This window comes from Pseudorasbora parva, chromosome 23 (genome assembly GCF_024679245.1).
Source record: "Pseudorasbora parva isolate DD20220531a chromosome 23, ASM2467924v1, whole genome shotgun sequence".
Lineage (NCBI taxonomy): Eukaryota > Metazoa > Chordata > Actinopteri > Cypriniformes > Gobionidae > Pseudorasbora > Pseudorasbora parva.
Window position 1 is genome coordinate 26,518,979 of NC_090194.1, and position 17,245 is coordinate 26,536,223.

Sequence of the window (17,245 nt, forward strand, 5' to 3'; positions counted from 1 at the left end):
TTTCCTTTGTGTGTACGTGACACTAATATATTACATGATATTTTCCAATATACTGCAATATATTTTTGTTTCGTTAGGGTAGTGCTTCAGAAAATGTGCAGATTTATTTTCATTAGCAAGCTTAACTGATTCACTGTGATTAAAAAGAATTAAGCTTAAGTAAACAGTAAAGGTGATTGTTAATTCTGGTAAAATTGATCAGATTAACTTCATAGAACTGCAATGATCCTCTGTGATTGGCCAAGGTTGGCAACGTGGGGAATGCTGATGGGCTGTGCTGCAACAAAATTAATAAATTTAAAACTGATACTGATTAAATGATTCTGCGTTAACATGCATACAATTTCACAAGCATAATATTAATGACTGACAACCACACAAATACAAACCCACCATGAGGCCTTATATTCTGATGGGGTTGTAGACCAGCCCAGGCCTGTCATATTGTATCATATCAGGACTACCAAACAGGACACAAACAGGCTGGAGTTGTCTATGGAGGACGCGGTGGGCTCCTTAATCTGATTAGCTCCCCCGTGCAGATGGATCTCTTGTTTCTGTGTGGTCTTTCTACAAAATCCTGATGGATCAGTGAATTTCTTTTCACTGAAAGCAATTCTTCTGCGTTCAGGACTTCAATGCTTTAAAACGGACACAATGAAAGACTAATGTTAACTTTATCAAACATTCTTTCTTTCTTAACTATAGCAAATGATTAGAGTAGGCCTAGATATAAACCGGGTGATGGACTAAATGGCAAAACACATATATCCACTATCACATACACACATCAAAACTTACATTACTAGTGTGATGAAGTGTGTAGTTTAGGAGGGTCTCCGGACAAGTACATAATGTCACATGGTGGGAGGTCTAAATACTTTTTAAGCCCCACCTAGAAGCCTATTCGTTGCTATGGTTAGAAAATGTAGCACCTCCTTCCTTCAAAGCCTGATTATTCTTAGCTCTTCTTGCTAATCCAATGTTTGTTAATACCAAGTGCTATTGGAGTAGAAAACTGTGCTTTTTATCTGCTTTTAAATAAATTAATGCTTTATATTTATATAATATATATACTATACATGAAGGATTTGATCAAAACTAGGATTAAAGCATAGCTAGCATAGTAAAGATTAGCATAGCATAATTTGATTTCTGAGGAGAATGCAACCCATAGAACTTAGTTAAAGTAAATTACATATTTACAATATGTTCAATATGTCATATTATTCAGTTGCCATTGAAAATAAATCTATACATTTATAGTGTACAAATAAAAACTGGAAAACACAGGTTTTGACGATACAAAAGAAGGTGGATATATTCTTCTATGTGCTAAACTACAGGCTGATTCAAACACCTGCTCCACAAACTCATAAAATATTGCACAAAGTTGCAAAAAACAGATGTTTCACTCATTCAGAAACATCCTGAGGGCACAAGCCTTGCGGACAGATAACAGCTGCATGTCTGGTCTTGATTTCCATAACCTGGTATGGGAAAAGGGCCTACATGATGTAAGAACACAAGTCTCATGCTAAACAGGCATCAAAATCTTAAGTAAATGATACAATAAAATTACAATAATTACGGATGGATTCAATTCTGTGAATAAAATGAAACATTCCCCAACCCGTAAGAGCCAAACATAATAATAATTCACTCTTCACCTTTATGAAACCTAAAGCTACACAATCAAATCAAATTGCATATATGACGACATCAAATGACATTCAAAATGTAATTTTAAAGTCACAATGCAATCAAAATTGACCCTTCTTTTTCTTTTTTTTAAATTCATGTGCCTTTGTTATCAAAATTAATTCCTCTCCGCCTTGCAGCCTCTTCTCTTCTCTTCTCTTCTCTTCTCTTCTCTTCTCTTCTCTTCTCTTCTCTTCTCTTCTCTTCTCTTCTCTTCTCTTCTCTTCTCTTCTCTTCTCTTCTCTTCTCACATGTTTACTTGCGCAGGACGTTCACTCACATGAGATCGGCCAATAGCAAACAACAATGATCTGATCATCCAGTCAGTTCCCGATGGACTAAATCAAGTCTCGCCCTACATGTTTTTTTGTGTGAGATGTTTGAGACTTCGAGACTTTAATGGCAGTAAACGGGGGTTCACAAACTTAAAGCTTAAAAAGTGCATTCCTCTATTATAAAAGTAATCCACACTGCTCCAGGGAGTCAATAGAGGCCTTCTGAAGTAAATTGATGGGTTTTTGAAAATATATTTTAAAAAAAAGAATATAAGAAAAATATACATATTTAAAACTTTATAAAGTAAGATCCGCCAGTCCGCCTTCCGTATTCAACTTAAAGCTACACTGTGTGATATTTTCCCCCATCTAGTGGTGAAAAGGTATATGACCATCCAGTGAATAATAGTTTCTGCTCCTCTCAATTTCGATTTCGTTTCAACTCCTACGGTGGCCGATTTAGTCATGGCTTCCAGTTCGACCTCTTCGGTGAATGTTGCTTCAACTCAAGTGATGAGGTAATTTTTGAAAACTATTATAATTTGCAGTTATTTAATTTACCAAAAGATCTATGATCAAATTAATCAATGTAAAATTAATAATAGTTTTACGTTTTCGTTATTTTTAACGAGTTCATTGCTAACATCAGCTATCAGGTTCCCAGACGAATGCAAGCTAATCTTAGTAAAGTAACTTTTATCAGTGCTATCGTTATTCTGTATATTGTACAACACCACTAGCGTAAGGCAAACAAATTATAATGCAATTAAAATATTAATCTCATGTTATCCGTCATAGAACACGGATTTATGTTATAAGGTAAACAATACTTTTTCATCATTGACGCGAGGAAAACTATCCTAGACGTCGTTCTAGTGTTATGCACAGCACACCATGTTATAATTAGCCAAGCAACAATAAAACTTCCAATATTCACAAATAGGCTGAATTAATATTACCTGTCGAGAAGAAAGCAGGCAACGTCGGCGTTCTTTTTAAAATCGTTGCTCCTCATGAGCTCTTTCCATCTTGGAAAGGCCACTCCAATATTTACTTTTGTCTTGTTGATTTGCCTGTCGCGTTGCCGTCTTAATTCTCTTTTCCGACTCTGATACATATTCCGCAATGTTACTAGGTCCCCGACCCGGGAAGAATTCGGTAATCAATTCCGGGACGTGGTTGCTTTCACACAGAAGGCGACCCGGCAATGTTCCGGGAATATTGTCCGACGTGCAGTGTGAAAGGGGCTTAAGAGCGATCCTCCATCATCATATAGCAGCCTCAAGCAATCCTCCTCTTCACATTCGACACAGTGCCATCGAGTGTAAAAACGCGAAAAGTGAAGCTTGAATTTACGGGTATGTCCCTCTTTGGCAAATGTACTTTCAAGATGGAGGAGCAACATGGCGACCGCCATCCAAACCCTCAACATGTATGTATTTTCAATGGTATATTATAAAATTACGAGAATGCATTATTACTTGAAAGAAGTAAATATATATTAATGAGCACATATATTTTTGAAAGAACTAAGTGATTTTAGCTAAGAATAAACTAAAAAAGTTACACAGTGTAGCTTTAAGCAGAAAGAGTAACGCCTCTCGTGGTTCGAAGCCCCTAAGGGGTCCGCAGTTGTACTGCAGAGGGGTCCGGTCCGCCGCTAATTAATGTTTGATCAAAAATATTTTTTTTAATAAACAAATTATAACATGGGGAGAAAACATCACAAAGTCAAATTCAAATATAAGCACCCTGAAACAAAAGCAGAGCACCCTCCTTTGATACTGTAATATTATTGGAGAAACATATTTAGCAAACATTGCGTTTGATTTTGCGTTTTGGAGAATGTGAAAAATTCTTTTTCACAACGGGTTTTGCAGCGGTGAGAAATGTATCCAACCACAGACATGCTTGATGATCTCTGGAACGCAATGGCCAATCAGAGGTGTTTAAGTTAGAATCCACTCACCGCTCAGTTTTTATTCAGTGTCGAGTTCTGCTCGCTCTCGTGAATTCTCTCGTGAATTGAAAACAAAGACATCACAATGTAAGTAAGAGATTCATTATTCAGTGAATATTGATATTGATTACTGATTTTAATGGAACACTGTGAAAACACGAACTAGGCCTGTCACGATAACAAATTTTGCTGGACGATAAATTAGCCAAGAAATTATTGCAATAAACGATAATATTGTCGTTCTGAGACCATTTTTATCTAAAATAATGATAATGTCAAAATAATACAGGTACACCTTTTCAAATATCAATACACTTTTAATTCTAAAGACTATTTGACACTGAAAATGGAAAACATTTTAAATATCCACAATAACTGAACAAAACAACCAAAAACAATAAAAGCAATAGATGAAAACTGCAATGGATGATTGTGTTTTAGGTGCATATTAGGGGTGGCGCGGTTCACAAAACCCACGGTTCGGTTCGTATCACGGTTTTAGGGTCACGGTTTTGTATGATTGTTGTTTTTTCTTTTAATCGTTAACACTCCAGATATTTACTTCAGCATTTAATAGCTAAATTATCCACAATTTAGGATATAATATTAAAAAAAATGTGTTATATCATTGTAATCTTGCACAAACTGAACTTGACTTGACCATTTCTGAGGACAGGTAGGTGAGATTTTGATACAGCAAGAGAGAAGATATTAATGACATGCTTTTCATTTATTTGGGGAAAAGGAGACTGTGTGAAAAAAAAATCACTCTATAGTGATTTGATTCTTAATTGTCCATCTCACAGTAATATTAAAATGTTGTTTTAGTAAACTTGAAACTAAAGTTCAGGTAAATGTTTAATTGTCCATCTGATAAGTAAAATAAATGTATGACTGCAAATCAATAAAAATAATTTACAACAACTCCAAACAACTAATGAATGTTTTTTGTGTGTTTTTTAATCGCAGCACGTTGTTAATTTTAACAATGCCAAGTAATATACAGACAGTGATGCATGTGCAACAACATTAATGTGCATAGTAGTTCTGATCTTAACATATCTTATTTTTAATCATAATATAGTAAGTTTATATTAATATCGAAGGCTATATGCTTAATATGTAGCTCTGTTTGACACATTTTGTATCGGTGGTCCCCACCCCATGTCTCTATCGCCTAAGGGGTTCTTGCTCTGAAAAACGTTGAAGACCCCTGCTTTATAACGTGTAATATATGGATATTTTTGCAACACAAACGCATTGTTTTGCTTTAGATGGCCTTTATTAACCCATCTGAGCCATGTGGAGTATGTTTACGATGGATGAATGCACTTTTTTGAGCTTTAAAGCTACACTGTGTAACTTTTTTAGTTTATTCTTAGCTATATAAACACTTAGTTCTTTCAAAAATATATGTGCTCATTAATGTATATTTACTTCTTTCAAGTTATAAAGTATTCTCGTAAGTTTATAATATTCCATAGAAAATACATACGGGTGAGGGGTTCAAATGTCGGTCGCCATGTTGCCCCTCCATCTTGAAAGTACATTAGCCAAAGAGGGACATACCCGTAAATTCAAGCTTCGCCTTTCGCGTTTTAACACTCAGTGGCACCATAGACAGTAGATGGTACCGTGCCGAATGTGAAGAGGGGGGTTGCCATTTTAATCTTGGACTAAATCGGCCACCGTAGGAGTTAAAACGAAATCACAATTGAGAGGAACAGAAACTATTGGATTGACCTGGATGGTCATATACCTTTTCACCGCTAGATGGGGGAAAATATCACACAGCTTTAAACTCATGAGCCCCGTTCACTGCCATTATAAATCTTGGAAACATTAGGATATTTATTAATATAACTGTGTTCATCAGAAAGAAGAAATTCATATACACCCAGGATGTCTTGAGGGTGAGTAAATCATGAGGTATTTTTTATTTTAAAAGGGAATTAATCCTTTAAGTAAAAGTAAAAAAGGGAATTGTTTTGATTCTATGCATTGTGCCGTATTCTGAGGGCGTGAAAACGGCAGGTAAGTGACTAACTGGCTGCTCCCATTAACCAAGTCACGTTTAATGGACTGGTAAACTGGCAGAGCTGGAATCATCCTTGTGCCAACATGCTGGCAGTTAGAGCTTGAATACCGGACAGCTTCACACAATCCCACTGCCAAATACCAGTGCAAATCAGCCCAAAAACACAGCTGGTCATCACAATAACCCAGCGGTCCAAACCAGGATAATTATCCAGACTAAAGCCACTTCCTGGACCCCTGTGGACGGCCAAGTCTGTCCAATGACCAGCGTGATTATTACGGCCCTCTCAATCTCACGACAGCACTGGGGTGACACTGACAGCTCAAGAAAGACTTCTGGGTCATCGGCCAGGAAACAAAGTGGAGACATAAAGAGAGATTTGACAGAGAGGACGGAGGGACAGCAGACACTGATGACAGACGAAAGACGCTTCCTGTATTCAGTGCCTGATTTGCAGCCAAGTTAATCTATTACATAATCTAATCTGATACTAGTTAATGAAGCCATTCACAGACAGATTGTTTCAGAGCAGTCAGAGGACATTAATAGTCCACAGGCCGTTGAACCCTCTCAGAGCACACGAAAAAAGAGAACCATTGAGACCAACCCAAAAAAACTAAAAGATACAGCACAGTGTTTGCAAAACTCAATGGTGGTTATTTAGAATGCAAACATTGACGGACATAGCCATCCATGCAGATACTGTATTTAACGGTTAGACTGATCGACTGTTGGTTTCTTTATAAATTTTAAATGAAATATGCTGATTTCCTGCTCAAATGTTTTTTTCTTATTATTATCAATGTTGAAAAAGTGTCTGCTGCTTAATATTTTTGCATAAACCATGATACTATTTTTTTTGATGAACAGAAAGTTTCAAAAGAACAGCATTTATTTGAAATAGAAAGATTTTATAGCATTGTAAATGTATTTACTGTTACTCTTGATTAATTTAATGTGTCCTTCTTGTAGAATAAAGGTTTTAAAGTGTCACTATGTAAAAAAAAATCTCTAAAATATCTAAAAACCACTATGCCAGTGTTATTTTGTTCAGTTGAGTGCTTATAATATCCCAAATGTTTCCAACTATTTGTAAATTGTGAGAAAATTGCATTTTTAACCAAGGAGCCGGTACGTGTGAGGGAGTCACCTGTCAAATGCGTCCTTTCTGCATTACCCTCGGTTTCGGCTTTTATTTTGCAGAAACGCTTTACTCTTACTGCAGTGTGCAACAAGTGTCACAGCAGCCGCTGAGCGCACAGAGTAACATCATAACATAATTTTCAACACACTCAAATGTATGTAATATGATAAACAGAGCTGCGTTACCTCATACTCATGACCGGAAAAGCAGAAATGGCGACTGTGGCATAATAAATGTCCTGCTGCTCACGAGGCTGTGAGTTGAAGACCACATTCTTTGTTTCACAGTTCCAAGATTGTGCGCTCAAAGAATAGTTGACCTCTAGTGGACGGAAAATTACATAGTGCACCTTAATTTCCTTTCCAAAACAAATCTTATTGGCCACGTTTTTGAATTGTAGTGTATTTCATCATTTAAAAAGTTTACCCTATACATAAATACATAATAGTACTTAAAATAAAATAAAAACTTGTCGCAACTAGGTCCTTTTTGTAACGAAAAAAAATGAAAAAAATTTAACCGGTATAGTATGAACGAAAACCTTTAACACTTTAAAGGAACTGTATGTAAGAAATGTATTTCAATTAATCCTAAAATGGCCCTGATACAGTGCCTTGCGAAAGTATTCGGCCCCCTTGAACTTTGTGACCTTTTGCCACCTTTCAGGCTCCAAACATAATGGTAAATGGACTGCATTTATATAGCGCTTTTAACAGACCCTATGGCCATCCAAAGCGCTTTACATTTTTGCCTCACATTCACCCATTCATACACCGACGGCGATGTCAGCCATGTAAGGCGCCATCCAGCTCGTCGGGAACAGCTGGGGTTAGGTGTCTTGCTCATGGACACCTCGACACTTGGTCAGGTGGAACCGGGGATCGAACCACCAACCTTTCGGTTTGTAGACAATCTACATGAACCACTGAGCCACTGCCGCCCGCCAAGGCCAAAATACAACAAAATAATGATGATGATGAAATAATGATAAAAATAATTTTGCACGCCCAATTTTTCAGTTTTTGATTTGTTAAAAAAGTTTAAAATATACAATAAATTCCGTTCCACTTCATGATTGTGTCCCACTTGTTGTTAATTCTTCACAAAAAATTACAGTTTCATATCATTATGTTTGAAGCCTGAAATGTGGCAAAAGGTCGCAAAGTTCAAGGGGGCCGAATACTTTCGCAAGGCACTGTATGTCTCTAGACATTAAGAAATCATGTTAATTTCAACTACAAATACTATCACTGACAACAGTAGTCCGGCCAGGATATTGTCATTTAAAAGTTGTTGTTGCAGCCCTCAGCTGTTAATGTTGTCATGTTGTATTTTGGCCTGAAGCTCCACCCTCCACCTATCTACAAATCACGAAGTCAGTAGTGTTTCAGCATCCGGGTTGCCAGATCTGCTTTAGTTACCACAGCTACCTGCAGCTATCTGACAACCTCAAATCAGGGGGAGGGAGAGGGGATACACCGCTCTACAGTCATTTGAACGTGATTGCAGTACCAGTTTTGGCCACAGTCTTACATACACTTCCTTTAAGACTGGATGTACAGTGTAAATCAGCTGTTATGATTGGCTAACCTTTATGTATCGGCATATTTCATCAGGACAGGTCAAGGCACTGAACATACGTTTATTCACGAATAGACAGAATAGATAGGTCAAGGTACTGAAAAAAGACGTTTGCTAACCTAAAGCCAATCTTGCTTTATATATCGGCACGATATATATAAAGCAAGATTGGCTTTAGGTTAGCAAACGTCTTTTTTCCTTCAAAAGAGCAAGGAAAACTTTGCCTTGATATGCATTTTTAAAACAAGCTCATGTATAACTATCAGTCAAAAAAGCCCTGAAAACATTTGTTTGTTCGGATTTACCAACAGATTAAGCAGTCACACACAAAAGGCTGAGAAGAGCGTGTTGATTCTTTCATTCATTCATTCAGAAACCAATCCTTCAGCTAAGCGGACCGGAGAGGGTGTGAGGTGAGAGTGTGTGTTTAAGTGTTGTTCTTCTCAGTACAGTAATGCAGCCAAAACCTGTCTATCTGGTAACTATCAGCACAAACAATCAAACCTGTCAAAAAAATCACGAGGGTTTCCTGTCACATTCACAGACACTATGATTGAACAAATGCCAAACATTCTATTGGCAAAAGGCCACCCATGCTGCATGACATAAGAGTATCTGCCTTCCCTGAGCATTTCAATTATGGAGGAAAATGACAACAGATATCAGTGTTGCTATCTTTACAGTATCTCAGTGTTGGGTGTGACACATTAGAAGTTAACATAAGTTCCAATATCAGACTACAAAATATCTGAGTCTCTTTTTCAAATAAGTAATGCAAGTTATTGTGTTTGTCCATTTATTTGACTGATGCCTCTTTTGTCCACATGCAGATAAATCAGGTTTAAGTGCAGAGGTGTTGCGTGCGCTGTGTACATGCTAGTTATTGTTTTAGACAATCAGAATATTAAACATGAAATAATACATTTAATCTATTTTAATCTCTATTCATTAACCAACATCTTTGCTACTGACCTTCGATTAACCAATTCAACCATACCAATTAGCAAAAATTACTTTAGATAAGCAACACATTTGTGTTCTTTTTTTGTTTTGTTTCTATTGCAGAAGGAAGAGTGTTGACCCAAAGGCAAGAGGTGACCAGACGTTCAATGGATATCAGTAATTCAAAGGCTGTAATGTGATTGGTTATCAAGGCACACGTGATTCAAGATGGCCGTTACGCTTTCTCCAATGGTAGAGCCACGGACCCTCATCTCTCCCAGTAATTAGACAATGGCTGCGTTCCACTCCACTTTTTAGACACGCACTCGCAAACTTCCCTAAGCCCCTCCCCTCGGAGGAATCCCTGCCTCCATTTTGAAGGGTGTTCCACTTTGTAAAGTGGACGAGGGAAGTTTATATGGACACACCATCATCCCCTCAATTTTGACCGAGGGTCTACTCCGATGTACACTTCAAGCAGCTCTATATCCCACATTTCAACTTGATTGTGACATCACAGCAGATCGTGCTTAACTGAAGTGAAGATATAGATTCATTTTTTTGAGAGTTAATCACCACACCAGCAGTCGACACTCGTGCAATGTTTGCAATTAACGGGCATAACAATTTGGAGAGGGACGCAGCTCATCTCTAGTTCTCCTGCATCCTATTTTCTTCTGCAATACAGAATGGCAGTACAGCTGAAAGGTTTTTTTGAGTTTCGCCCTCTACTGTACAGGAGTACATTTACATTTCATTCAGCCTGGGGCTTAGGTTCTGTCCCAAATGGCACATTTCATATGCACTTTCAGTCTTGTGGACTTACAATGGTTGCCATATCCATGAAGTCCACGTAGGGTGTCCCATTTGTCATTTTAGGATTCAGAAGGGTGCTCGTGAGCACCCCTTTGTAGCCAATATGTGCCCTCGATGCACACTTCTGCTTTTTTCAAGTTCGCTGCATCAGGAAAAGAGCTAATTTTAGTGAATAAATTATATAAATCCTAATTTGCATAGAAATGAATGCTTGCAATGCAAAGAACGAGGATGACTATGCAGCAACACTATTTCAGAACATTTAGTACCTGGTTAAACTGGATTACAAGTGGTTTGAAGTAGGTGAAAATAAAATGTTGTACTGAAATACAGCATACAAGTGTGTGCAATTATCTATATTTTAACATATTTTTCATAAATATAAATGCAACAAGCGACACATTTCACAACGCAGCTCTCCTAGATTTCTGTATCACAATCTTTATATAGAATAATTGCTTCTAGGCCAATCCCAAATGTGTCATATCTTTTTCTGTACTCGGCTTAAAGTGGGCCAGTAAAAACCCGGTGGGACTCCTGAGTCCTGCCCCCCGCAGGCTGGGCAAGACAGGCCACTTTATTACAAAGGGTGCAGTTCATTACAGCAGCTGGTCTGACATCTTTCATCCCATATAATATCCTAGTTTGAGATGGCATGCATAAATGTGTTTCATTATTATAACATTTAATATTATGAGCTTTTAGTATTTGGTAAAAGGAACTAGGTGAAAACTTGGGCAATATAACTTGAATGTCCCAGATTCGCAGCCTCTCCTCTGACTGATAAACTGATATTTCAGTATTGTTGGGGCAAATTTGCCCAGAGGCATCTACAGCACAAATATATATCCATGTAGGAAACTAGGCTCAAGAAGTTAATGCCTGTTCCGATAAAAAAAAAAAAAAAAGTGTCAGAATACACAGTGCATCACAGTTTGTTGTGTTTGGGGCAGTATTGCCGCAGACCAGCTGACGCCTGTCCACCACCGAAAGTGCCAACAGTGGCCACGTGAGAATCAGACCTGGACCACGGAGCAATGGAAGAAACTGGCCTGGTCTGATGAATCACGTTTTCTTTTAAATCACGTGGATGTCCCTAACCTGGGGAACACATGGCACCACTTTGGGAAGAAGTCAAGCCGGCAGAGGCAATGTGATGCTTTGGGCAATGTTCTGCTGGGAAACCTTGGGTCCTGCCATCCATGTGGATGTTATTTTGAGACCTTTTGATGGAAACGGTATTCCCTGGTGACTGGTGGCTTCCAGCAGGATAATGTGCCCTGCCACAAAGCAAAAAATGGTTCAGGATATTTGAGGAGCACAACAACAAGTTTGAGGTGTTGACTTGGCCTCCTAATTCCCCGGATCTCAATCCATTTAAGCATCTATAGGATGTGCTGAACAAACAAGTCTGATTTATGGAGGCCCCACCTCGCAACTTACAGTACCTAAAGGATCTGCCGCTAACATCTTGGTGCCAGATACCACAGCATACCTTCAGGGGTCTAGTGGAGTCCATGCCTCGACGGGTCAGGGCTGTTCTGGCAGCAAAAGGTGAACCAACACAATATTAGGTCATAATGTTATGCCTGATTGGTGTATATGTTAATGTACAAAAATATAGCTTTTTTTCTTCTTTTTTTATATTGGGTTGGCTAAAAAATCTTGCTAATGGTCTGACATTAGCAATGGTTGATGGTGTGCTGAAATAACACGCAGACTTTGACACTGAGATTTTTCTGGTTATCCATTAGCAGAAAGCATATAAAGGGCTCAGTTCTCTACACACACTCCTATTCAAACACAACAACAGGTTTAGCAAGAGTGATCGCTGACTCATGTGATCCACGCCACACTCATTTGATTAGCTTGACCAAAACGTTCTCTTCAAACACCTGTCTCTTCCTATTTTCACACCATTTGATGAAATGCTGTTTGTGTGTAGCGCTGCTCTGTAAAATCAGGCCAGATGCTCTCAGCTGCACCAGGATAAACCTCTTACGGATCAAAAAGCCAAACGTTACATTACAGAAACACAATATTCTATATTTTTAACTCCCCCACGTTATTTTACATCACAAATACATCACTCAATGCACTTTAATCTCTTCACTGAGCTCTGGTTTAGTGCTGAGCCAGATCGAATTAACTTATAAGATTTTGGATGTCAGCCTTTTTTCTTAGTTCATTAAGAATAATTTAATGAAACACACATTTTGTGGTTATATTTCTTTCCAAAATAAAAATAATTTTATAAAATTGTTTTTTAATTTATTTAATTTAAAAATATATATTTAAAATGTATTTTGTAACACACACACATATATATATATATATATATATATATATATATATATATATATATATATATAGAGAGAGAGAGAGAGAGAGAGAGAGAGAGAGAGAGAGAGAGAGAGAGAGAGAGAGAGAGAGAGAGAGAGAGAGAGAGAGAGAGAGAGAGAGAATAAAGAGAAATAATTTCTTTATTTTATTTTGACATTCAATCTGTCCCAGATCGTTGAAAAATATGCCATCATTATTTAAACTCCATAACTGATCAGTTTCTCAAAAGACTTAAAAAAGACAGGAAAGATATTGATGCCTTCTGTATTGTTATCCAAAAAGCCTTAAACTTAAATATAAGTGCTTTAGTTCAGTAGTGAATGGAAGTAGAAAATACTTTAAAACCAAGAAAATTGGAAAAAAACAACATCATATGCATATCTCAATACAAATATACACAGATCAGCATAACATTATGAGGTGAAGTGAATAACACTGATTATCTCATCATTACGGAACCGGTTTATAAGGTGTGATATAGTAAAAGTGAACATTTTGTCCTAAATGTTTAAGCATGAAAATGGGCAAGCATAAGGATTTGAGCGAGTTTGACGAGGGCCAAATTGTGATGGCTAGACAACTGGGTAAAGTCTCCAAAACTGCAGCTCTTGTGGGGTGTTCCCAGCCTGCAGTGGTCAGTATCTATCAAAAGTGTCCCGTGAAAGAACAGTAATGAACCGGTGTCAGGGTCATGGGTGGCCAAGGCTCATTGATTCAAGTGATGAGCGAAGGCTGGTCCATGTGGTCTGATCAAACAGATAAGCTACTGTAGCTCAAATTGCTAAATAAGTTAATACTGGTTCTAATAGAAAGGTGTCAGAATACCCATGCTGACCCCTGTCCACTGCCAAAAGCAACAACAGTGGGCATATAAGCATCAGAACTGGACCACAGAGCAATGGAAGAAGGTGGCCTGGTCTGATGAATCATGTTTCTTTTACATCACGTGGATGGCGGGGTCGTGTACGTCGCTTACTTGGGGAACACACATGGCATCAGGATGCATATGGGAAGAAGGCAAGCTGACGGAGACAGTGTGTTGCTTTAGGAAATGTTCTGGTGGGAAACCTTGGGTCTTGCAATCCAAGTGGATGTTACTTTGACACGTACCAACTACCTAAGCATTGTTGCAGATCATGTACACCATTTTATAACAATAATATAAAAAGCAAAGACGATTCAGGAATAGTTTGAAAAGCACCACAATGAGTTTGAGGTGTTGCCTCCAAATTTCCTGGATCTCAGTCCAATCGAGCATCTATGGGATGTGCTGAACAAACAAAGTCCGATTCATGGAGGCCCCACCTTGCAACTAACAGGACTTAAAGGATATTCTACTAGAATATTGGTGCCAGATATCATAGCTCACCTTCAGGGGTTTAGTGGATTCAATGCCTCAACTAGTCAGGGCTGTTTTGACAACAAAACGGGGACCAATACAATGTTAGGATGGTCATAATGTTATGCCTGATGGGGTATTTGCTATATATTAAGACAGCTAAATGTAGTACATATCACACAAGGGTTTTGTTTTTTCATGCTTAAATATCAAGCATCTAATAATTGGGGAAATGTATGAAGCGTGACTTTCAACATGACTTTTGCGCTTGTGACATTTATTGTCTGAGACGACGGCAGCTGATATTTTGAAATATTTGAGGAATCACAGTGACAGAAAATTAAGAGAAAACAATCCCTGCTGACATCACTTCTGCTTTCACCCAAAGCACCTGACCTTAACAGAAATACTCACTCTCAGTGCTCACTGTCCTATTATCAGTAGACCTAATCAATGCTTTACGACATAACACTGAACAATACTAAGAGGGCTACCGGGCCACATTCTGAAACTGGGCCGTTCGCTCAGCTATGTCAGGATACAGCGATGGAAATGTGTCAGAGAGCAACTTGGGAATATAGCAAAGCCAAAAGTAAAAGGTCTCTAATGCTGTAGCAAACAGTGAAACAAAGAACTTTACCATTCTAGAAGATATTGTCTAATCTACATTTATGCATTTGTCAAATGCTTACATGGCATTTAAGGTATACACTTTTTCAGTTCATGCGTTCTCTGTGAATAGAATCCATGACCATTGCTGACATTACTGGTGTCATGCTCTACTGTCTAGTTGAGTCAAGTTATGTTGTCGGAAATAGCACTAAAAATTCAGTAAACAAATAAAAGGCTCTCTCGTTCTTGGAACTTCATTTAACATTTTGCTCTTTGTTCCCCTCAGATGGGACTTAAATACACAAATACAGATGCATTATGGGTAAGACAAACCACGCATGAGACAGGTTATTAAACTCCCGAGCTGTCGCACTGAAACTGTTGACATCATCAACAGCTCTCTGCACAACGGTCTTTCAGATGTCAACAGACACACTCAAATTGCTCTGAATTCACAGAATACCTCAAGGCTGTAACTGAACCTCCATCTGAAAATTTGCTGAAACATTGTATGTACCTTCAAACTGTATCACTTTTCTTGAGAAATGTCATAACAGCAAACACATACTATCTAAATTGCTTTTTAGTTAAAAAAAAACAAAAAAACTTTATTTATCTGACTATACTGACACCAAATAATTGGGTTTTATTGGCCTATGGATAATGGGGAGACAACAGAAAATATGTGAAGAAAAAGAGCATAATGCAAACCAGGCTCAAACCCATGCCTTCCAAAATGGCTCCTTGGCTCAATGTGTTAGAGCATGTCCTCATTGTGTGATTTAACACATCACAACTTTTATAGTCTACAAATTTGTGTCTCTCACCTCATAGTATGGGCCTCTGGTGTTCCTCAGCCAGCAGCAGCTCAGCTCACTCAATTCCACGATGGGCTGCACCTTCAGACGTACCGTGTCTCCAGACTGCTTGATCATCTCTACGATCTCATCCCTGTTTTTACTTTCCACGTTCCTCCCATTGATCTCTACCAGACGGTCACCTGGCACCAGCCCTAAAGTCAGGTCCTTATTCCCAGCGCCGGGCTCGGCAAAGTGGACCACCTTTCGGTAGGGTGACCCATCGGGATGCTGGTCTACCATGGTGATACGACGAAGGGAAAAGCCGAAGTCGCCAGTGTTGCGGCGCTGAAGTTCCAATTCCCTTGGCACAGGAACTTGAGGAGGCGCCAAAGCAGGCAAGCACAAGTCTGCAGGGAACGTTCGGTCCACTAACTCTGGGACCTGGACATTCTTCACAGGATTTCTTTGGTGGGGCATATGTAGGGGCGATGGATTGAATACCTTGACCTCTACCTGAGGTGAGGGAATGGCGGAGTTCTGGCCTGATGGTGCAGTCGACCCTACAGGGCTTCCCTCTTTGCTCTTCTGTGAGAAAGAAAACCGCTTTAAGATTTGTTCTACCTGGGAGTTCTGCTTCTGTTCCACCTGGGAGCTCTGCATCATTATGGAGTCAAACTTGGACACCTGTTCTTTGACGGATGACCGACGGACATCTTGCTCCCCCTTAATGTCATCGCTAGAGCTAGTGGGCGTTATGGTACCCTGAGAGTAGAGTTTCCTGAGGTCCACGTCTGTCAGGCTGAGCTCTGTGTTTCGGACCACTTTGATGGGAATGGGGCTGGAAATCTCCAGTTTCCCTTTCGACTCCCGTTTAGAGCTGCTCCGATGAAGATGAAAGAAACCTCTCCTCATGCTCATTTCCTCAAGACTCTTCAGCTCGGCTTGAGACATTCTCTCTTTTTTCTCCTTCTTCTCCTTCTTCTCCTTTTTTGTCCCATCCTTCTCCTTGTCTTTATCTTTCTTGATCAAGTTGAACATGGTTGGGCCTAAATGTAGAATTCTACCAGATGTCGGTTTCTTCACACCATACAGATCAATAATGGCATTCAGTCATGACCAGCACCAGTTCCACAGCACCTCAGCAACGAGTGAAGCCCTCCTCTAAAACAACAGATTGAAAAACAGAAGACATTTTTAAGGCTTCCTCCCTTTTGCAATAGCCTGTAGTAGTGAGTTTGTGACTTTAGTAGTCATGGGGTTTAAAAGGCACATTAAAGGGATAGTTCACCCAAAAATAAAAATTGTCCCATAATTTACTCACTTTCAAGCCATCCTAGGTGTGTACCATAGTCTTCTTTCAGACAATTTCAATCAGAGTTATGTCCTGGCTAATCCAAGCATTATAATGGGAGCTAAATATTGTACATTATAATGTGTTAAATATGTAATATATAATGTGTAGGTGTATAATATATAAAGTGTATGCAGATATTTTTTCTTACAAACACACAAAAATTTGCTTCACCAGGACTTTTTTTTAAAATATAAATTGATATTCGTCTGAAAGAAGAATGTCATATACACCTAGGGATGACTTGAGGGCAGTGTTGGGTAAGTTACTCTAAAAAAGTAATTAATTACTACTTATTACTAATTTAATGCATTTTCAACATCTTCAATATTGTAATTAGATT

General features: G+C 38.6%; 2 protein-coding genes across 3 annotated transcripts in view; one reads left to right on the top strand and one right to left on the bottom strand.

Moving 5' to 3' along the window:
• Positions 1-17,245, bottom strand: part of myo18aa (myosin XVIIIAa) — a 75,818-nt gene that overhangs the window by 56,137 nt on the left and 2,436 nt on the right. For both annotated transcript variants that reach the window (XM_067432604.1, XM_067432603.1), the window contains exon 2: positions 15,579-16,712. In XM_067432604.1, the coding sequence (XP_067288705.1) occupies positions 15,579-16,589 (1,011 nt within the window). In that variant the 5' untranslated portion in view covers positions 16,590-16,712. The remainder of the gene's footprint in view (positions 1-15,578; positions 16,713-17,245) is intronic.
• vezf1a (vascular endothelial zinc finger 1a) overlaps positions 17,140-17,245 on the top strand; it is a 44,524-nt gene continuing 44,418 nt past the window's right edge. The window contains exon 1 of the mRNA XM_067432613.1: positions 17,140-17,162. The gene's annotated coding sequence lies outside the window, so the exon portion shown is untranslated. The remainder of the gene's footprint in view (positions 17,163-17,245) is intronic.